Source organism: Chrysoperla carnea, chromosome 2 (genome assembly GCF_905475395.1).
Source record: "Chrysoperla carnea chromosome 2, inChrCarn1.1, whole genome shotgun sequence".
Taxonomy (NCBI): Eukaryota; Metazoa; Arthropoda; class Insecta; order Neuroptera; family Chrysopidae; genus Chrysoperla; species Chrysoperla carnea.
The window spans coordinates 47,312,718-47,336,393 of record NC_058338.1 but is presented as its reverse complement, the minus strand read 5'-3'; the positions used below and the strand labels follow the sequence as shown (position 1 = coordinate 47,336,393).

Below are 23,676 nucleotides of genomic sequence, written 5' to 3'. Positions count from 1 at the left end.
AGAAGATAATTAAAATTTATGGCATTTGTGATTTTATGTATTTTATATTTGCAAGTTTTAATATAATTGTGCAAAAAAAATTTATTCGAGCATAATTCACAGTAAAATGATGCTATTCAAAATCTTGATTAATATGTATTATAGTAGGGGAGCCCAAGAGGGGATTTTTGTAGTTACTCGAGCGCGGCAGATTAAGACATAGGGGGTTCCTTGGACCTTCCTCAGTACCTCCACCAAATATTAGCCCTAAATATGGGGGGACTCGCGTAGGGCAGACGGTCAGATTAGTAAAAACAAAGTTGCGATAGATAAATTAACTCGAGCGCGTTAGATTAAGATATGGTGGGTTAATTATTACATGATAAAAAATGTAAAATTCAATATTCTGAAAAATTTTGATCGCGCTCGAGTTACTACGGGTAACGCAGCTTTGCAAGCTTCCCATTTCTTTTCGTCTCGCTTAAATCATCAGATTATTGGAATGTACATTTTTTATCATGTAATTAACCCACCAGGTCTTAATCTGACGCGCTCGAGTTAATTTACCTATTGCAATTTTGTTTTTACTAATTTGACCGTCTCTCCTACGTGGGTCCCCCCATATTTAGGACTAAAATTTGGTGGAGGTACTGAGGAAGGTCCAAGGAACCCCCCATGCCTTAATCTGACGCGCTCGAGTAACTACACAAATCCCTTCTTGGGCCCCTCTTGGACTATTAATAACGATTCAATAATCAAGACGTACATTTGCAACATTTTATTAGCTACTTTTTTTAATATTAAGAGAAAAATATAAAAAAATTACATTAATGTACTTTTACCGTAAATTTATTTCAATAAATAAAATCTCATATCATAACATCAAGCAACAAAACATATTGGTAATACTATCTGAAATCAATAATTTCACTCGTTTCAAGAACACAAATTAAGCGGGACCACCTCGATTGATGTATTCAATTTCATCTTCACTAATAAGTGCTCGACGATATCGAGCAGGTAACATATAATCTTCAATAACTGGACCTGCTTGAACTACTTTAGTAGATGGTGCAGCACTCTACAAAGCAGAAATTAATTACCAAACGATTTCAATAAAATTTATAAAAATTAGGACTGCCAAATCAAAATTTGGAAAAAAACTGGAGATCATACACTAAAACCGGATATTACCTTTCGTAAATTTGAAGAATAAATTATACAATTTTGTAATTTTTAATTATAAAAAAATATCATACTTTTTTGTATATAAATTAAAGTAAATTTTTATTTATAAAGGATTATTTTTAAAACCGAAGACCTATCAGAATTGGCAGCCCTATCAGAAAGTTAATACCTTAGGTAATGGAGATGGAGCAGCCGCACCCTACATAGAAAATTGTAATATTTTCATTACTAAACAAAAAATTTAATTTAACCAATTCTTACCCCTTTAGATGGTGGAGTTGAATGTTTTCCAGCTCTGAAAGTGATTCCAGGTTGTCTTTGGGATAATATCTTATGTAGTGAGAAACACCGAATTATCGATCGGTACGACATTTTTAAGTATATATTATAATATCTAGGTATATTAAATAAATTTTATGTGTTTGAGGTTATTATATAATTTTATTCATAGTGACAGTTCATGGTTCAGTTCAGACTGTTCATAGCATACAGTTCGATGTTCATAAATAATGCACTCTTTGGTATCTTTTATCTATGGCTCGTAGATAGTAATAGTATAGGTATAGGTCATGAAGCTTATAAAGAAGGAGAAAGATCGCTATGTACTAAAGCATTAGCGCACCTGTCCCTGAAAATTTGTAGAATTTATAGTTAATTTTTAAGCCACCAGCCGCGCTGTCATCAAGAAGTAGTATCTGCGAAGTGGATGAAGTTAGTTGCATAATGTACAAATTGATATATCATTTCAAATTAGCGCACAACAGCCCGCCTTTATTGATACTTCTTAGCGGTCGCAGCGCCTCACTTATTTTATCCATATTTCGGGGACAATATTTTCTATAGCGATCGTTCTCCTTCTTATAAGCTTCATGGTATAGGTGTAGCCAGCAGCTAATTTTAAAATTAATTTTTTACATGTAGATGTCACTAATCTTTCGTCTAAACCATGAAGGTTATAGAACAGGAGAAAGATCGCTATGTACTAAAGCATTAGCGTACCTGTCCTTAAAAATTTGTCGAATTTATAGTTCATTTTTAAGCCACCAGCCGCGCTGTCATCAAGAAGTAGTATCTGTGAAGTTAGCTGTTGTTGTTAGCATAATGTACAAATTGATATATCATTTGAAATTAGCGCACAACAGCCCGCTTTTATTGATACTACGTATTGATCGCAGCGCCTCACTTATTTTATCCATATTTCGGGGACAATATTTTCTATAGCGATCGTTCTCCTGCCTATATGCTTCATGGTCTAAACTTAGAGACTCTGCGCCCTCGAATAAGAGTCTGACACTCATCCACTTTTTTAATAGATAAGCGATATTTCAGGTATTGTGGTGAATAAACCAATCATAACAAATAATTATTTGGTGCCAACCAATCATGATAGAATTAAATATGGTGGAAAAGTGCCAGATTCTTCATCGAGGGCCTCTAATAAAAAATTAGGTGAGTTGGGTTCCTTTATTAATCTATTAATCTAATATGATAATATCGTTAAAAATTCTTATACTATCTAGTAGATAGACTGCTAGGCGACAGAAATACGCTGTCAAACAAAAGAGAAGCCAGAAATGAAACGCATAATTCACTTTTGTTTCGGACTAAATGATTTATTATTAATGTGATAAAAATAATAACAAATATCTTCTATCTTTGTCCAACTCTGCACCTTGCACTTAGATTCGACAATGTTCAGCAACTAATTTAATCATTTTTCAAAATTATGATGCCAAACACAGGTGCATAAAATTCAATTTGAAAATATTGAATTTCATCATAAGCAAATTTCATAATATTAGGTACAATAACAAAAATTGAATAAAAATGGACAAGAAATGATTCTAAAAATGTCATTTTATTAAGTTACACGTATGTACAACACAATATCACCTATTTTATTAAATATATTGATCAAATACTATTTTGTTTATGAAACCAAAAGAAAAATAAAAATGAAACAGTTTCAAGTAAAAAACAAAGAAAACAAAAATATGAATATGTATATAAATATTTTATAAATTGCATAAATTCTTTTTAAATGTTATTTAATTTTATTCTCCTAAGACACATAATATATACTGAGTTCCTATAAATCAATCAGTGTTATACAATGACTTATAATACAAATCATTGTTTTACAAATTACTTTGCCATCACAAACATTATTTTTACATCAAATAAATAATTATGCGGTAAAATATTATGTTTATTGATTGTATAATAGTCAATGATTTATAGTGACTCGGTATATGGAAGAGCAGCAATATAAATCGTATAAATATTATTTTGTTTAATGGAAAATTAAGAGAAATAAAAACATAATTTAGGCCAATCATTTTTACAGTATCAACAATCTTATACTGAAAACATTGTTTTGTTGTTAAAATATCAGCCTCATTTAGAATGAAAATTGTTAGGTTTTGACAAAATAAGCGGTGTATTTTAAGATCTTATGCTACAATGCTACTTTTTTTTTAATTAAAATTCTCCTTCCATGCATTTTATTTATGTTTGAAAAATTATGGCAAAATATGGAAAATTCGTGTAAGTTGGTTAAGATTAGATAGGTATATTGCTGATATTTAAAAACTAAAACAAAAACTATTTACAGTAATATCTTTCCAAGCCTTCGGAAACAAAGTAAATCAAAGATTCACTTTTACCTTCTTTATAAGAATTATTTTAACGATAAAAAAAGGAGAAGTAGTCATACTTCATCGGTGTTTTAGGTTTGTATGTGCATTAATTATGTGAAAAAGAAAACAAGTTTATTGCTGTACTGCTGTCTGTCTTATATCGATTAAACTGCTGATAAACTGACAATGAATTAGCGAGCATTCAAAACAGCCCAACAATTTGGAAAAAAAGTGTGTTGTCTCTACGAAGAATCTTGCAATAAACATACGTATATTCACCGTTTGTGCGACAATCAGTTTAGCGACTACATTAATTCTTTGAGTCTACTAATCGAACACTTGCAAATGTAAGTGTTGCCTCTTTCTAACATTGAATGTAGATTCCAGAAATCAGTTGTGTTATAAACAAACGTACATTCACTGTGTATGTACTGTGTACATTCTTCTTCCTAACGGTTAACTATATTCTGTTATCACACGTGCATAATCCAAAACATTCACTCTCATGAATCTGTCATTCCGAGAGAAAAAAAGGTATTATTTCAATTATACCTACATTTTTTTTCAAAGAAATTTGCAAACTATTAACTGAGAAAAGTCAATAGACGACTACAAAAGTCTCTACTCTGGGCGCAAGATACGGTTAGCATATTTTGTAGTTTCACTTCTTTTAGTTCATGTTGCTAGATGAAGATCAACCGAAAGCGAAAATTTTGAGAAAACGCATCTTTGGATCATTAGAAACATATCTCGAAAGCAATCACCCAAAGTTTTGGATTAACTCATTTTTTGAAAATGAACGATTTTGCTAATGTAAACCGTTCGTATTTGACTTTATAGACATGTTGTTTCAGTGAATTTAAAGAAAGAATTACTTGTAAATCGAAGATATTTATTTACAAATTCCATTATTAAAGGATTTTGCGTTGAGTGAATATTTGGGTTGATGGTGCTCGTGCTCTCATCATAACTTTGAAGAAAATTTTTGTACAACGTATGTTTTTCGATTTTTAATGTATTGGCCACTGTTTTTAATTTTCGAAATGCAAAATTTTTCAAAACATACACAAAATGCAATTATTTTACTTTATTTATTTCTCACAATAAATCTATATTTTTTTATACGTCATACTAAATTCTTAACTAAATAATAAATTTGCGAAATTGTACAAAAAGCTTTTTTTATTACAAAAATGTTCCATAACAACATTGTTCTAAAGAAGGTTGATGATTGTCACAGTAAAATAAATTAAACGAATACAAAATTATTATAATTAGTAAAATTATATTTTGGATTTGATTTTTTTTTTTTGTTATTTTGGTAACATAATCCGTTTTGTGTTTTGATGGAGTTACAAATAGTTGTGTGCCCATATTTTTCTCAACAAATAGGCGGAAAAAAACCGGTGTGTCTCATCAAATACGAATAAAATTAAGATATACTTATTTATATGACTATTTATGGTAACTCCTTTTAGAGATTACGTCGTGATTTATACACGACGTAGCCTCTGCTTCTTTTTGAACAGTATCCGGGGTTGTAACGTTAATTTTGTTGTTAACTCTTACGATTTTAAAAATTTCGAAAATCTTTTCCTTAAAAAAATTTTTGAACTATTTTTTATACATAAAAAAATAACACTGCGCTTACAATTTTGTCAAATAAAATAAATAATTATTTTATTTGCTTAAAACATTTAATAAAAATATTTTCTTTGGTCATTTCCAATAATTTCCGTAGTAATTCGGAGAGATGTATGTACAAATATATGAAAAACAATTTGAAAATTTTGATCAATCCCAGAAAAATGAACAAATTTATAAATAAAATAAAATATGGGGGTTATAATTTTTTATTTACAAATATAATCTTTTTTTAAATAATTTGTTTATTTATTTATAGTCACGTGATTTTTTTAAACTAATCTTTTTTTGCTACGGTCCATTTATTTTTAATTACAAATATCTATTATAAATTTGAATCTATTTTTTTTTTTTATATATGAAAAGTAGCCGATTACAAATGAAAAATTAAATATAATCTCTTGTCTATTTTATGGTTTTATATCGTATCTCAAAAACTTTCATGATTTCTTTTTTGACATTGAAATGATACAATTTAGTACATTTGTCAAGTTTAAATTATAGTTACGTATTAATTATGATTTATTAGTGATAATTAATCGCATAATTACAAGAAACATACAAGTATTCAAACAAATAAATAATCTTAGCATTATCAGCTCATTTAATAATCCTTCATCGGAGAAAAAGTTACCAAAGTATATATAAACAATTATTTTTTACTCTAGAATACTGAAATATAGATTTTAGAAAAATTTTATTTAATAATAATGTGAATCCTTTTTGTTTTTTGGAATACGTTTGTTTTAAAATTAACAATACCTTTTTCAGCTGTAATCAATTTAGTCATAAATATTTTCCCTATTTCGCTCTAATTAGCTAAATCGAAAACAACGCAATTTGTTTTATTTCCAAATTTATTATAAACAAAAAAGTCATAATTCAAGTTCATATTTCTTCAAAATTGATACCAATCAATTTTGAGACGTTGCAGCAAGTTTTATATCTATACTTCTGTCTTTTAAATTTCTTAAGTTAATAACATGAACATGGAAGAGCTTTCAGTAACATTGAACTGTGAATTGGCTACTAATGTCGTGTTTCTTAAAAGTCGGAGACTAGTAACGACTAAAACAAAAAAATTATAAAAACTAATGACCTAAAATTGTTTTTAAAAGAAGGCTAATACTACGGTTATAACTTTAAATAATTTTCAATGCTATGTCTGACGGTTTACTAATTGAGCAGAAAATGCTGATTTAAATTGTGATAATTTTCGTTTTATTCTTTTAAGGTAATGTTTATTTGCATTTTATTTTTATTTATTTAATTTAGTTTAATTTGTAAATTTATTCTTGAGTCTTTTAGGTAACGACAAATAGTTTTATAAACAATGTCTTTTTCAAAATATGAAAATTTTTGCAACACGATACCGATCTAGGAATCATAATACCTCTAAAATATTTTTATATTTTTTAGAAAAAATTTATTTTCTCAAGTCCAATATTTATTATTATTATTAAAATAAAAATCGAATAAAATTATTACTTAATGTTGTTAATTGTTAAACAATCACAGATGTTTTAAAGAGATTCTTTGTTTCTCAACAGTGATTGGTTTTCAGATTTTATAAACCTCTAGAAATAATTTAATAAATCTTTAAATTAAGTAAATTGTGGTGAAATAATTGAATAATTTGCAATGTTAATGTAAAACAGTTTTGGAAAGTATAATACTGACAATTCAGCGATTAAATTATTTTTATTATAAATCAATTTCAGAATGTTCGGAAATTAATCCCAGTAAACTGTCCATTACATAAGGGCGCCACCTGATTGGTTAATAAGACGCGTAAACGTAGTAAGCAGTAGCAAACCGTGATGGCTCAGTTTAAGTGTACCAATTGTCGCGCTCCATGTACCTAGGATTGTGATGGGCTGTAATGCAAGATATATGAATACATGAGCTACTATCAGTCCCTTAAAATAAATGAAGAGCTGAAATATAATAATCGAAAGTAGGTATCACAATCAGTTCTATGAGAGTACACTGAATCGAAATCCCAAACTTTATTTTTTTTCCGCTGCAATTTAACGAATTTTTGTCTGAATTTTATAGATCCTGAATAGAAAGATTAACCAGCACATGTTCACTGGTTCAAGGTACCAAATATGCGGAATCATATTCCTTTAGTATAAAAGTTCTTTCGTCAAGATTATCGATTTGCATTAAAAAATCTTTGTCAGCACGATGTACCAATGATAACATACCCATCTTTAATCTAAAATTCGCCATCCCATTTATCTTCTTTACAATTCCAAATTCACGGCCTTCAAAGTAAATGAAAGTGGCAAATTCAGTATACTCCAAGGCTGCATACTTTTTAGTAGCCCATTATTATTATATTAGATGAGCGATATTTAAAAAAATCGAGATGAACATATCTAATTAATTAATTTCTGAATCGTCTGTTACTTTCCGAATCAGCATCTGTAGCTGTATTTATTTAAATTAACGCATAGAAAACTTTTGAAATTACGAATAATTCATTGTAAAAAATTATTTTTATTATTTGTATAAATTGACTTCACTTTGGTTTTGTGGTCGTTAAAGAATAAAATTGTGGTCGTTTCAGAATATAAAATATTCTCAAAAAAATTTGTAAAAAAACAGTTATAAAATTTTTATTTAAATTAAAAATTAATTCATCATTTTCTTCAGCTGGCAGGTTGGTCGGAAAACGGCTTTTATAATAATGATATGATTTGATCAGACCAAGAAAATTAAAGTCTTCGTTAATTCTCACGGATTGGAGAACATAAAGGTTTTTGTATTACAGGTACTTGGTTTTTGGTAAGTAGAAGAAATTTTTTATTGTTTTTTTTAAAACATTCATGAAATTTTATAATTTATATAAAATCAGTCTATTGTTGCCTTTCCGCCAAAAACTTATTTCTCTTCATCCACGTTACTATGAAAAAAATTATATAATTCGCGTTTATTTTGGTCATAAATGACATAAAATGGGGGAAGTTTAAGTTTACTATTATCGTAACAAAGGCCAATTAAAATACAACTCTTTTTAAGCTTTAAATAGGGATCTAGCATAAAACAGGACGGATCACAGAACAACACTGCAAGGTCAATTGACATAAATTTGAAAACGATATCTACGTTCGTCTAAAATAAATGATATTCGAGAAATTTAATGAAATACAAAAAGTTAGAAGCACAATTATTGATTGTAAATTGTAAATTTACCCTTTTGTAAATAGCCTATTGTGTGCAAGAATAAGCAAAAGACAAAACATAATAAATATAATATAATGGACTCAAGACGACGATGATAATGTTGATACGGTCGTTAATAATGCAATATCAAATAAAATGGAAAAAAGTATTTAATCTAAATTAAACTTTAAGTAAAATGTGTTTAATATTTTGAACAAACTACAATTTACGAATTAAATTTGAAAATAAATTATTTTGTACTAAAAAACATAACGCATAATTTTTTGCCTCCTAATAGTTCGTATACACATTTCAGAAGCGAAAACAATGAATATTTAGTCGAGAATGTCCGTAGTTTTTATATTTGATTTCGTAATTTCCAATCTTTAAATGAAATACATTTATCTTAATAAGGACTTCCATCATTTATAGTTGAAACGAACTATCACGAGAAATTACAATGCACCACAAAACAAGTAGCGTACTTTAAAAAAAAAAGATTTCATTTTCAGAGGAGCAAACATCTAGTAATAAATTTTTAATGAAAAATTGAAAAATTTTTGTTTTGTTTTATTTTCAATTTTTAACTCATATCATTAAAAAGAAAGGAAATATTTACTTTACAGTAGTTTATTAATTTATTAAAAATTAATTGAAGGTTGAAGGAGAAAACACAAAAACCTTTTTTTTAAATTCACCACTATTTTGTGAAGCACGTAAATCAAAATAGATGAAAATTATACTGGAGTAAATCTAAGCAAAAAAAGGCTGTTATATGGATTAAAAGTTCGAGCAGTGAAACTTGGGGGTTTTTCTTTTCACATCAAAATAAGTATTTTTTGAAATTTTTTACTTTCCCGGAGTGGTGCAACATGTTTAAAAAACAAAATGGCGTCAAAAATGCAATTTTTTTCAGAAATTTTATCATTTTTATTTTATATTCGCAAAAGGAGACATCGGTGCATATCCAAATTTGGTAGGTTTGTAGTCCATGTTAAGAACTACTCCTCATAATTTTTTGGTGGGGTTTCGTCCCTTCCCCTCCCAGTTATATATATATGTATACATACATATAGTAAAACAGTTCTTTTGACTATAACTTGAAAAATATTCGATTGATTTTAATGAAACTAATATCAATAGTAGGTTTTATTACTTACAACTTTCGGTTAAAATTTTAGCGAAATCCGTTAAATAGTTCGGCCAAAATTTCCAATTTAGGGAATTGTTTAAAATGGCTGCCATTTTATGCCATTTTGTCCTACGAGGTTAAATTTTTTTTTAAATTGTAGCATTTTTAATTATCTTTCGATTTTATAATAAGTGGCTTACCCGTAAAATGACTCCTTGATCCATATTTTTGCGAAAAACGGAAAATTTAACACTTTCTGGAAATAATTGTTTGGGGGGTGTATGGACTGGCTTTGGGGGGTGGTTTTTGCTTTGGCATGAGAAAACTATTTTTAAAAGAGGTCTATATGGTTTAAAGCAAAATTTTTAAGTTTTAACCCCCGCGCTGTTAGGGGGAAGGGGTGTATGGAATAAATGTATCTTAAAAGATTTTAAAAAGAGGTCAAAATAGTTTAAAATGCTAAAGTAACCCAAAATTTTAGATGCTTTTATTAATATAGCACTTTTTACAACATCCACCCCTTCCCCTCCCGCTTTCATATTTTTTGCAAATTCAAAATTTTTATGACGTACAAAGGGGTTTTTGGGGTCGCTGATCTCGAATTTTGCAATAGATTATCAAAAACAATTGTAATATTTTTAGGGGGTGTACTTATTTGGGCCAAAAGTTCGAGATCAGCGACCCCAAAAACCCTTTTATACGTCATAAAAATTTTGAATTTGCAAAAAATATGAAAGCGGGAGGGGAAGGGGTGGATGTTGTAAAAAGTGCTATATTAATAAAAGCATCTAAAATTTTGGGTTACTTTAGCATTTTAAACTATTTTGACCTCTTTTTAAAATGTTTTAAGATACATTTATTCCATACACCCCTTCCCCCTAACAGCGCGGGGGTTAAAACTTAAAAATTTTGCTTTAAACCATATAGACCTCTTTTAAAAATAGTTTTCTCATGCCAAAGCAAAAACCACCCCCCAAAGCCAGTCCATACACCCCCCAAACAATTATTTCCAGAAAGTGTTAAATTTTCCGTTTTTCGCAAAAATATGGATCAAGGAGTCATTTTACGGGTAAGCCACTTATTATAAAATCGAAAGATAATTAAAAATGCTACAATTTAAAAAAAAATTTAACCTCGTAGGACAAAATGGCATAAAATGGCAGCCATTTTAAACAATTCCCTAAATTGGAAATTTTGGCCGAACTATTTAACGGATTTCGCTAAAATTTTAACCGAAAGTTGTAAGTAATAAAACCTACTATTGATATTAGTTTCATTAAAATCAATCGAATATTTTTCAAGTTATAGTCAAATGAACTGTTTTACTATATGTATGTATACATATATATATAACTGGGAGGGGAAGGGACCAAACCCCACCAAAAAATTATGAGGAGTAGTTCTTAACATGGACTACAAACCTACCAAATTTGGATATGCACCGATGTCTCCTTTTGCGAATATAAAATAAAAATGATAAAATTTCTGAAAAAAATTGCATTTTTGACGCCATTTTGTTTTTTAAACATGTTGCACCACTCCGGGAAAGTAAAAAATTTCAAAAAATACTTATTTTGATGTGAAAAGAAAAACCCCCAAGTTTCACTTTTCGAACTTTTAATCCATACACAAGGCGTAATTTCACTCTACTATTATTCATTTTTCCCTAGTTTAGTGCATTGATTTTACTCGACAAATGAGAGATTTTTTTCTCGAAAAATTTATTACTATATCTTTATACATCATAAGTTTTTTATGTGTGTGAAGTCAAAGGTTGTGATGCCTTTATTAGAACAAAATTATATTATCCTAAAAAAAAAGCAAATTTTTCACCGAAGTAACATTCAACATTTTTTGATCAATTTCTCTAAATAAAAAATAATACTTGAAAAAATATTAAATTATTTTACGAATCTAATTTTTTGAATTGTGTGTTTAAATTAACTTTTTAAGATTAATGTTCTTTCAATATTTATCAGATATATATACATTTAGCTCCTAAACGGACAATCGGAAAATTCTTATTCAGTAATTTATTTGGAGAACTAAAGCACCAATAATTTGAAAATTCTAGATACCCGTAGTCAATTTATATAAAAAAAAATAAGACAAATTTAAAAGAAATTAAAGTAAAGAGAAATTGATCGAGACGGTACAAAATATTTTTTGTGACTTAATATTGGATTTGTGCAAACGTAGAATACAAAATTGTGCACTTAACATAGCGTAGTATATTATTTGAGGAAAATACATTTTTTGTGCGTATTTAACTAGTGAATACGTCCAACAAACATAAACACATCTTTGCAAAAAATTTTACACAGAAATAATATAGAAATATATATATATATTATTATTATTATTATTAATACTGAAACACTGTAACAAATGGTTTTAACATGGAAGTCTTGTGTGCTATATAAAAAAGGATTTCATTAAGAATATATACACTGTAAACAATGTAAATTGGAACATTTTTTTTGATGTCCTGGTCAAATGATATACTAAATTAAGTCAGTGTAGTTTTTGATTAGCAGTGGTTTACTTTTTATCCATTTAATAAAGATTTTCGCAAAAAAAGTAAAATTGATAATAAAAGCATTTACTTTTCAATTTTACAACTTAATAATTCCTCATATAAAAAAAATGAAACCTAGTAAAAATATTCATTAGTTATTCGTAAAACTTTCGATATATTCTAGAAGAAAGCACGTATTTCGATGCAAGAATCTTTATCGTGTACCGTATGGTAAATAAGCTTTTTAGTCAATTTGGACCTTCTTTTTCCATTAATAAATACGACGGAGTGGTAATTTTGGAACTAAACGATGGGAAGTAAGCACTTTTTAGGATTTTCGAAACTTTAATGTTTAATTACTCAAACAATGGTCCAATTGGTATAATTTTCACCATTTCTGAAACCACCAATGAATATTTGTTTCCCAATAAACTTGACTGCGGTTAAGGTTAATTTTTTTTCGATATACCTGCCAACGCTGCTTGCCGTCCGAATATGTTTGAAAACATAATTTTAATATCTTTAGATATTTATACTGCAAAAAATAAACCACAAAAATAACACCTCTTGAGTATACTATTGCTGAGTTTGAACACTGTAATTTAATCGGCATACCCCACAAACAGTTATTGTATGTTAAAGAAAATATTTACCAAAAAATATTTTGTAAACTATAATCTATAAAATCTTTGCTTCGAATTGAATGTTACTCTAGTTAGTAATAATAATTGAGAATATATTTCGCGGTAAAAAATACGATTTATTTTATTTCATAACATTTTTTTTTTCGTCTATAAAATTATATGCTAAAAATAAAAGAAAATTAACATCATCTTCATTTATTATTAATTCTTTTTATAATAATTAATTAATTAATGTTTTGTTTAATTAATTAATACATACATTTAATAGGCTTAGAGAGGTACATTATTATTTTCTAGATAAATAAATAAAAATATGTACATATTAAAATGGTTATTTTACTTTTTTTGTTATTATTTTTTATATTTTTTCTCAATTTTGAAAAATCCCAAGCAAATATATTTTTAAGTCTATTCTTTTTATTTTGAAATTTATTATTCAGCAGTTAACAGATTTTTCTGCTTTGTGAGTCAATTATTTATATTTATTTATATACAGGAATAATGAGCTTAAAATGCGTATCGAAAATAAAGAGTCATTTTTTTAAGGTATTTAAAAAAAAAACCTAAAATAATTATTTATTCTAACTGGTTTCAAATTAAGTTAGTTACGATATTATTTTATATTTGAAAACTCTCGTTCGTTCATGGTTATCGAACTCTAAAAGCTAGAAAGTTGTCAGATTAGCTCATTAAAAACCTGATATATTAATTAATAATGCATCTGTGTAGTATGAATGAAGTTAATCTGCAGTGGCCGAACGAATCTCATACCACGTCTATAACAGAGGATACCCAGATCATTATTTTTAATCATTATTTACTTGCTAAACTACATTCGAATATACAATGAATTTTATGATGTGAGTGGAGTCGGTTACTTCGTTCTTATCCAAGCGACGATAATGTGTTTACGCCCCATTCGCTATTTTTGTTCACACTACCGCTGGTTGGATTCGAACCCGCAACCTTCCAGCTTGGCCACTGAGCCGGTAAATTAACACAATGTTAGAAAAGGAGCTGGTTTAAAGTACGAGGTCGACATGCGATTTCTTATTCTTAATTTTTTCGCAGGGTTAAAAATCAAAGTTAGCTTAGACCAAAAATTCCAATTATTAGATAATATTATGGATATTTGGGTTCTTGTAAAGGCTTAAAAACACAGAAAAAAAACTAGCTTGTATAGGAATTCCCTCGAATTTCGATCGACTTTTCATCGAATTTCTATTCTATATAAGAATTATAAGTTGTACTTATAATTCTTATATGTAATTCAAAAAAATATTTAGAATCAAACTTTATAGAATACTTTTTTCAAAACATAATTTAAAAATAAATTATTTTTTAATTTTCAATACGCATTTTCAGATCGTCCAGTATACTACTCTGTATATATGAATAGAGAGCAAGAATAATTAATTTTTTTGACTTCCTTTTATCCATATTTGGTCTCCCACCAAAATGAATATATATTGTAAGATTCCCCCGTAAATGTTCAAAAAATTATGTTTTAACCATTGGCACATTTTTTTTAATGAAAAAAACCACACGGTGTACTTATATTAATAAATATGGCGTATAATTTGTTTATTATTATCGTGTCACTTTTTTTTGTGGATAGAGCGACGATGGTAAGCCCGCCCTCTCTCTTCGTTATATCAAGGATAGAAGTAGGTGTGTGTTTTATGTGTGCATTTTTTATTAGCTTTCCATTTGGCTTTCGCTTTGAATGAAATGAATCTTTTAATTACCGTTGGTATTTCTATTTGGTGTAATTATTGCATTTCTATTATTTGAATCACGTTCGGTGCCGTATATTTTACCAGCTTTTTTCGCCATTGAACCTAAGAGTTCTAATGAACATTTGTGCGCGGAACGTAATGATAATGCCCATTCTTTGAGACCTATTTCATCCTGTAAACAAGTATTAAAAAATTAAGTAAATACAGTAACATTCTTATGTTGCAGAGCGTTAGTACAAGCGATCGAGCATAGACACTAGCTTCATTTTTTTAATTTAATTCAGAAATAAAACATACAGCACCAAATCAACATTCGTGGTTCCATACAATTTATTGTATCTTGCGTTCAATAAAAATGCAACACTGTATATCAGATATATTTGGATTACATACAGATTTTAAAAAAAGTTGGTATTTAGGTATCTATGCTTCTTCGCTTATACTCAAGCATCATCTTAATGTTCATTAAATTAAAGGGATCAAGTTAAGAGCTCATATTTTAAGCACTATTTGAAGAATTAATTGAACTGCAAAGTGTAAATCGAAGTAGGTTCACGGTACACAGGCATGGTGAATAAATAATAAGATTCACTTTTAAGAATAAATATGATGAATAAATAATTAAATAACTTTTATACCTCAATGATTATTAATCATTTATCAGTTATTTGCAATAATTATTAATTTCAGCATTTTTTTCTTATAAATTTGACTGATAACTCGTACATCCGGACCTCTCCTTGCTAAGTTTAATTTTTAAGCATTTAGTTCATAGTACAAGCAAAAGTAAGTATCGGATTACATAATTTTAAAATAATTATTGCATAAAATTGAAATAAATCCCCGAAAAATTATAGTTTGAAAAGACTTACTGGATTTGTAAGAACCACTTTTGCATCTCTGGTACGAATTACAATACATTGTTCACTTTTAACATGAACTAAATCAGCACTAATTTCTTCAATTTGATCCATAAATACTAATTCAGGTTTGGCACCACCCGATTCTGGATGTAATTCTAATCGATTTGGATATAATTTTGCATATCGTGTTTGCCACGCAGATGCAAATGGACCGCCTAATTTTTTAATATACCCATGTAAAATACAATCGGAATCTGTAAATATAAAATTTTATTTTTAATTTCACGAATATTCTGAACGAAATAAATATATACTTTGTCGAAATAGTATCAATTCATTATTTAAAAATTTTTTTGTAGGTTGGTTGGTATTGGTTCTGCCTGTAATTAATATTCTCAGCAGATGATTAAATTGGCATATCCCAGTGGTGAGTTTTTTTTATAATGAACGAAATGATTGAATAAAGAGTTGATTTCAAAATGTTGTGAACAAAATTTTGGGCATTCAAATATAATCAATGCTGGATTAAGTTTTGAGAAGGCAGTAGGCAAAAAATTTTTTTTGACCGTCATATTCAGCTTAATACTTAAAATCTAGATTTCCTTTTATTAAGTTTTAAAATTTAAACTTTTTAATAAATCAATCGTTCTCTTAATTATAATTGATAAACTAATCTTGCCGAGTCTCTAGTTAGAATCCAGAAACCTCCCTGGATTCAAACAGATTGAACTCCCTCCAGTCTCCCATGCCCTTGATTGACAATGATTACTACTATGAGTTATTGATGTATAAAATGTACCTTAATCCTGCTATAAAGAGTTTAAAGTCATTAAAGAATTTTAACACTATTGAGCTTTGATCAAAATAAGAATGTTTGTCTTTCTACGATCTACAGTGCAATGAGTTCTGGAATACAGAGTTGAATAAATAAAACTATTTGATAATATTAAAGCGTGTGCATGAAAAAAATTCGCCAAAGGATAGAATTAATTAAAAACAATTGATGAATTTCGTATGATCGCTAAGAGCAGAAACTGTTATCGAATTTAAGGGTTAAAATGGGACAAATACCATAGGTCAATCACCACAGGAGGCGACAAAATAAATACTTTGGAAAATACCGATACTTCTTTTGTCAAAGTAGTATACATTACCTTTCTCATCAGCATCAAATTTCTGCTTTTGTTTCGCTTTACGTTTGTTTTCGCTTTTATCTGCTTCCAAATTGACAGTTTCAAAAACAGTTTCTGCAACTTCCCCTTGCCAACGTTCCGAAATAACCAATGGGAAATTTTTATATAATTCTTGATCCGCATCAGTTAATTTAATACCTTTTGTATCTTCCTCATCAAACGATCCAATATCAAAAGCATCGGCTGCATTTACTTCACCGCGTGGGGGTATTAATGGCGGTGTATATTTTTGTAAGTATACTTGTTGCCAATCAATACCAGCAAAAAATGGATGTTCTTTTAATTCTTCAGCGCCATTACCCCTACACCCTAATCGTTTATCAATATCACGTTGTAATAAACCTTCTAATAATTGTCGTAATTCCCTACTGAATGATTCTGGTAATTCTACAGTCATTGTAAGTGTCATGCGATCAATTTCATGTTTATCTTTGGTCTTATGTTGACGAAATGGACTGTGCCCTTTTAATAATTTATACAACATACATCCAAAACTAAACCAATCAGCACTGGAATCGTATGCTGTACCTTTTGATAATACTTCTGGTGCCATATATCCATGTGTTCCACTATAAATAGTTACAATAATAAAATTATTTCAAAATTTAAAATTTATATCTTTAATGGTAAGTTATTGCAAGAAATTAATCCACCACTTAAAATGCTTGGAAAAATATGTTCATTTTAAATAAAATTAATAATCGAATGTGTAACCATTCTTTTAGATGGTAAAGAAATAAATCAATTTTTAAACTATTTAGTGGTTTTATTTTTGCTTATTTGGTAAAATTTTCTGAAATTATGTAGCGTAATAATTCTTAAAGAGGAAAAAAATCCGTAGGCGATGTAAAACTTGGGATTTAGAAGTACGATAAATCTTAGTTCAATTATAAGCAATAATACACGCCTAGCAGGCGGGAAGAGAAGACAGGCTTTTCTTGTACGGCGAATACATACTATGTATCCTTAGAATTTAAAGTTCTTTGATGAGTGAGATTAACAGTTAGACCCTGGGAAAGAAAAGGTGCTTACCAAACTTCTCTCTACTACTTTTTTCGAAAGTGCTGCGTTTTCAAATGAGCATGATAACGGCATATTTAAGCTCTTGGCCTTTAAAAACACAAATACTAAGTATGGCATGTTTGAGGTGGTAGAAAATATCATCGGTGCAGTATTTTTGTCGGATAACCTTAAATTTGAAAACGTAGCACTTTCGAAAAAAATCGTAGAGAGAAGTTAGGTAGACTCGCCAAAAGAAAGTTTCAAGTATGTTTTCACAAAGTTTAAAGTATGAATTAATCATTTAACAAAGCACCATTTCGATTCCACGGTCTAAGTACCAAACATAACAAATTACTAAGTTGCAATTTCGTATAGTGTTCCGAGGGTGAAAATTTTACGTAGGTAAGTTTAGCTGAATCGGCCTGTTTTGATCCGAACAGTACGCCCGTCAGTAGCGTTGTAAAGATAACGCACAACTAAATTATTAAAATTTTATTAGGGGTGCATTAATTTCCTGGAGCAGTTCGCATACTATGGTTTTATATAGAAATGTTTCATGTAAAAGAATTAGATCTGAAAGGTTTTATTTGTAACAATAAACAAAAATAGTTATAAATTGAACATAACAATTAAATTTGCATACAATTCTCAGAATAAATGATAATTAATTTCTCTGAATTTTTTTTCAAATTGAAGGACACTTGCGGATTTAATATGAATGGAGTGTATTGTAAATTAATATGAAGCTGGCACGGCATTTAGTCAGAGAAGGAAGTAATAATTCTTTAAATGTGTATAATTAGTGTTCCCATAATTAATAAAATTGTGGGAACCATTATTTTTAATTAAACGTAAGATAAAAAAATAAAAACTTACACGCTAGCATGTGGTTTCTTTTTGGAAAAATCACAAGCCAATCCCAAATCAGAAATTCGTACATGCCCATGTTCATCTAACAATATATTTGCTGGTTTTAAATCTCGATATACAATATATCTCCTATGCATATGTTCCAAACCTGTCGCAAATAAAAAATAAATAAATAACTTACGCAAAGCGTGTGCAAATTCGATTATGGAAAATAACCATCTGCTACTCGTCGAAATCATCCAAGTACATATATTTTCTCTGAAATTTTTTGGCATGGTAAGCGGTTTGAATGGAGGAAACCATTTTTTTTAAATAAGACACCGGACACATAATCTCAACCAAGGGGTGTGGTAATTAAAAATTCGTATCTTTTTATTAACTTTCGAAATGCAGCGCTAAAAGTTACGTAAACAGTACCATACTGAAGTGGCAGACATTTTTATCTGTTGATTTTTATCAATTTGCCATAGGACATGGGCTGGACGAAAGGTACGATGAACGACTCAGACTACCAGAAGCGATTATTGCAGGAGCTGTCACAGTGGGGAGGAGGAGGAAACGATGTCTCATCTTCTCTGTCATAGTCATAAGGAGATGGACTTATTTGCCAGCCTTTCTTTGACGACCTCTGCCACCTGAAATCCGTTTACGTCAAAGCACTTCTGCCGTTCTTAAACAACTCAAATGGTTCATAGAGTAGTGGCCGGGGATGAGCTTACTTTTTTCGGTATCACAACGGATTCTGTTGATGACTTGTTGTCAAAGTGTATATCATTCCAGAACAGCCACTCTAAACTAACCTTATCTATCAATTTGCTATAAAATTGTCGACAAATAATTTGTTTTGATCCAGGGATGAATATTTATGAAAAAAGTTCGGGACTGGTGGTTTTTATAACAAAATAATTAACTGGGTATAAAATTCTATCTACAGACTGCGGAGTATTTAATGAATATTATTAAACATATTTCAAGTGTTTTTTTTTTACAATTCAATATCAGGAATGCAGAGCCCGAACATGATGCATTAGAGGAATTTATATTCAGTAAAATCGTAAACTACGTAAATTTAATACAACTTAAAATATTTTAAAATTACTTTTTTTTATGAATAAAAATTTTATTATTATTTTAACACGAATAGTTTTAGAAACACATGCTGGTTAAATATGTTTTTCATAGTCGGGTACAGTCCGCGGAGAGTAGTTGCTCTAAATCACTCCACGTAACTTAGGTTGACTAGGTTGACTAGGAAGAAATATTTTTTTTAAAGATCCTTGACACTTTTAAAGGTCATTAATAAAAACCCGATTTTTAAAATATCTACCATTACATTAAAGTACTGTAACACGACAAAATCAACATTTTGAGCTGTATTTCGTTTACTACCAACAAAAAAAGAACATTTTTGTGTGCCAGTTTAAAACGGGTATAATAATTATGAAACATGTTTTCAGTATATTTTATAACTATTCATGGTGACCATTTTATTTAAAAAACAATTTACAATTTTTGCTACCGCAAAATGTCAAAATTTCTCAAAGAGTAAATTAATTTTTGATATTTATATCTTCTACATTATCACCGTCTTGCACATGGTCTTACCCAGGTGGGCGGACAGGTCAAGACAGCTGCTCCTCCTGGTCGTGGACTTACCATACATTTTTTTTTGGAACTAAATATGTGTTTATGTTAAAATACTGTTGAATTGATGTTATTTTTAGGTCAAGAATTTCGTTTTCCCCCGCTTTAGGCCAAAAATTTCTGTTTTGAATGTCATTCCCCACCCCTTGGCTCAAAAGCTGAGTACGCCTAAAAGTCAACAAATTTAAGAGGAAGTTCACAAAATACGCTATGTAGTCCTTATAATAATAAGCTATGAAGGTTATCTCACTCTTCAGAAATGTGGTTTATGAACGAACTCTTTCGAATTTACCTAAAATAACTTCTGCAGCATAAAATTTCATTTCGGGTTCATTAAATACTCCATGTTGTGATAGATGATAATGCAAATCTCCGCCATTCATTAAGTCCAGTATAAAACATAATTTGTCAGGCGTATGGAATGCGTATGTCATACATACGATAAACGGACAATCGGCGCCTGTGCTTACCAATGATAACATAATTCGTTCATTTAGAGCTAACGTTTCACCTTGTTTCATTTTAATACGCTGGAAAAATAGACAGTGTATTACAAAAATTGTTCAAAAGTATTTTATCTTCCAGTTTCAAACTCGTTACCTTTTTATCTAAACATTTCATGGCATACATTTTACCGGTATCTGCTTTCCGGCAACCATACACTTCTCCAAATCCACCTCGGCCAATAATCCGATGTACACTGAAGTCATTCATTGTTAACTAAAAAAAATTAATAAGTGTAAATAAAGATACAATCTGGGCATGTATAATAAAATTATTTATTGAATTGCTATTACAGAACCTGAAGTGGCGTGATTTTGTAAGGAAATGCGCGCTTTTTTATTTTCCCAGAGTAAGAAAAATTTTCATATTTAGTAAATTCATATTTTTACGTTTGGTGGTCAGGATAATTTATTATAGACCGAGAGACACAAAAGGTGCTTTGTTAAATGATTAATACATACTTGAAACTTCGTGAGTTGCTTCCTTTTGGCGAGTCTAACCAACTTTTCTCTAAGACTTTTTTTGAAAGTATTGCGTTTTCAAATAGGCATGATAACGTCATATTTAAGCTATCAGTCTGAAAAAAAAACCGAGAATTTGTCGAATGCTATGAACACTTGATAACAATAATTATTAAACCATAAAATATTTTGTCCGATAAAAATACTGCACCGATGAGCTTGTCTACGCTCTCGAACATGCCGTACTTAAGTATTTTTGTCGTTGAATCCATACATGGTTTACTTTTGCTGAACTGTTTATAATTAATAATGTTATCAAGTGGTCATAATGCCCGACAAATTTCATGTCGCGTTTTTTCAGACCGATAGCTTAAATATGCCGTTATCATGCTCATTTGAAAATGCAACACTTTCGAAAAAAGGTCGTAGAGAGAAGTTTGGTAGACTCGCCAAAAGGAAGCCACTCACGAAATTTTATTTTGGATACGCGGCGTTTAAGTCTTCAGTACCACTCGGAGGATTGGAAATTATATGCAAAGTGTGATTCTGATCTGATGAACAACAGTCAATACCAGCTGACAGCTGAATGATTTGCAACTCATGTCAATGTAGACCTATATTTTTGGCAGCTGACTACGTCCAGGCCTTATAAGCTCAGGGGCTATTCCTAGCATATTTTTGACAATATGTGCGATAAAAAAACAAATTGTAAAATGATACACTTGCGCACATCGGATCATGAATAGCTCAGTATACTTACTTGAATATTCAATTCTAAATTCTTCCATTGACAAAACCGTGTATATTTGTCACTGAAAACAAAAACATAAAAAATTAAACATTTATTTAAATTATTATTTAATTAATCAATCATTATTAATGTCATTGTTGATGTGTGTTAAAATAAACATAAAAAAACCAAAAAGAAAAAAAAGAAAGAAATCATTTTATCAGTAAAAATATTAGGTTTTTTTTAATGACATCATAATATTTTATCAATTTTACTTTATTTATTTATTTGTAAACCCTGTGTATTTACGATCTATTTCCAATCAATAAGGAATACATATATTTTATGATGTTAATAAAGTTTATTATTGATCATTAATAGACCACAGTACAGGCATCACTTTTCATAATGGCCCATTAAATTGAGATTTCTTGCGAGATACTAGGTTAGCTCTCAAAGGTTACGAAAAACAGTTTTTTTGATATCTCACTTCTTGTCACGCGGAGATCAATGAGGATTAATCATGAATATTCAATATTATACATCAACAAGCGTCTTCAGGAGTCATAAACTTTTGTGTAGCGTCAAATTGACGAAATCATTAATTTGTCACCGGAGTTTGCGTAATGGGCATTCATATTGACTAGTATATTATGACATACTCGGGGGGTAATTTGAAAACTTGGCCAATTTGACGTCACACAAAGAACATGATTTTGAAATTCAGCAAAGTCGTTGTGGTAAGACTCAGGACTAAGTGGAAAAGGTGAACTTCTCCCGTGCAATATATTATAATTTCCTCCGTCTAAAATGTCACTCTAACATATCCCTGATCCCTGCATAGGACACATTCGGCCAGCAACTTCAGCGCATCGGGTAATGCTAAAGCTGGAGGAAACAGACAAAAATCGATTAAATGTATAAGTAACTTGAATAAGTTGTAACGGAGCCAAAAAAATCGTACAGACTGAAAATACAGGAAAAAAATTCGTCTTTAACGATAATTTTGATGGAGAAAACATTTAAAGAGATGGTGAAAAGGGAAAAGAGAATCTCAAGTTCTGATAAATTCTCTTTGAAGTAGAGTTACAGCTTTAAAATTAATACAAAAATTAAAAATTTAAGAAGCTAAAATTATGAGTTTGAGAAAGTTGTGTGGATGAAAAAAATTTGTTTCGATAATTTTGTCGCCGAGTGTATTCTTTTAAAATAATAATTGACAACACATTTTTAAAATTGTTGTATGTTCATATTACACGTATTGTCTCATAAAAATATCGTCACGCAAACGCTAACAAAGTGTATATAAGCATTATTGTATGTGAACAATACAAAAGGTAATATACAAGTATCATTTTCACAGAATTTTCTTGGGAAAATTAATATATAATCATATTTTTTTATTATATGAATTTTTAATAACATTAGGGATTCAATTATTAGGTGGAATTTTATTAGATATTATTATTGATTGTGAGGATAATCGAATGTTCGAAGTGTGTCAATAAACTAACAAAGAAATTTCTTATAAAAATATTTACGGAAATGCCTGTTAAATTTGTTCAACAAATGACCTAATTAGTCGATTTCTTCATATTCTATAAAGTCAATGTCCGACAAAAATTGTGATTTACTATATATTTATGTTATATAACATAAATAGGATTAAGAGAAGCATTTTCAGGAAATAGTTGTAATCAAATATGGCGAAATATTGTATAGTAAATGCGAAAAATAATGAGATTGTTTTGTTTC

General features: G+C 29.4%; 2 protein-coding genes across 2 annotated transcripts in view; both read right to left on the bottom strand.

The window, feature by feature from the left end:
* Nucleotides 1-812: 812 nt before the first annotated feature.
* LOC123293655 lies at nt 813-1,633 on the bottom strand. Its single transcript, XM_044874536.1, has 3 exons — nt 1,429-1,633; nt 1,337-1,366; nt 813-1,060 (listed from the first exon to the last, which is right to left on the bottom strand). The coding sequence occupies exons 1-3, from the start codon at nt 1,537-1,539 to the stop codon at nt 929-931; spliced, it is 273 nt and encodes a 90-aa protein (XP_044730471.1). The 5' UTR covers nt 1,540-1,633; the 3' UTR covers nt 813-928.
* Nucleotides 1,634-14,291: 12,658 nt separating this feature from the next.
* LOC123294266 (G protein-coupled receptor kinase 1) overlaps nt 14,292-23,676 on the bottom strand; it is a 67,931-nt gene continuing 58,546 nt past the window's right edge. The window contains exons 7-13 of the mRNA XM_044875390.1: nt 21,952-22,003; nt 20,827-20,946; nt 20,519-20,756; nt 18,589-18,730; nt 16,672-17,279; nt 15,527-15,771; nt 14,292-14,826 (exon numbers count right to left, since the gene is read on the bottom strand). Of these exons, the coding sequence (XP_044731325.1) occupies nt 14,656-14,826; nt 15,527-15,771; nt 16,672-17,279; nt 18,589-18,730; nt 20,519-20,756; nt 20,827-20,946; nt 21,952-22,003 (1,576 nt within the window). The 3' untranslated portion in view covers nt 14,292-14,655. The remainder of the gene's footprint in view (nt 14,827-15,526; nt 15,772-16,671; nt 17,280-18,588; nt 18,731-20,518; nt 20,757-20,826; nt 20,947-21,951; nt 22,004-23,676) is intronic.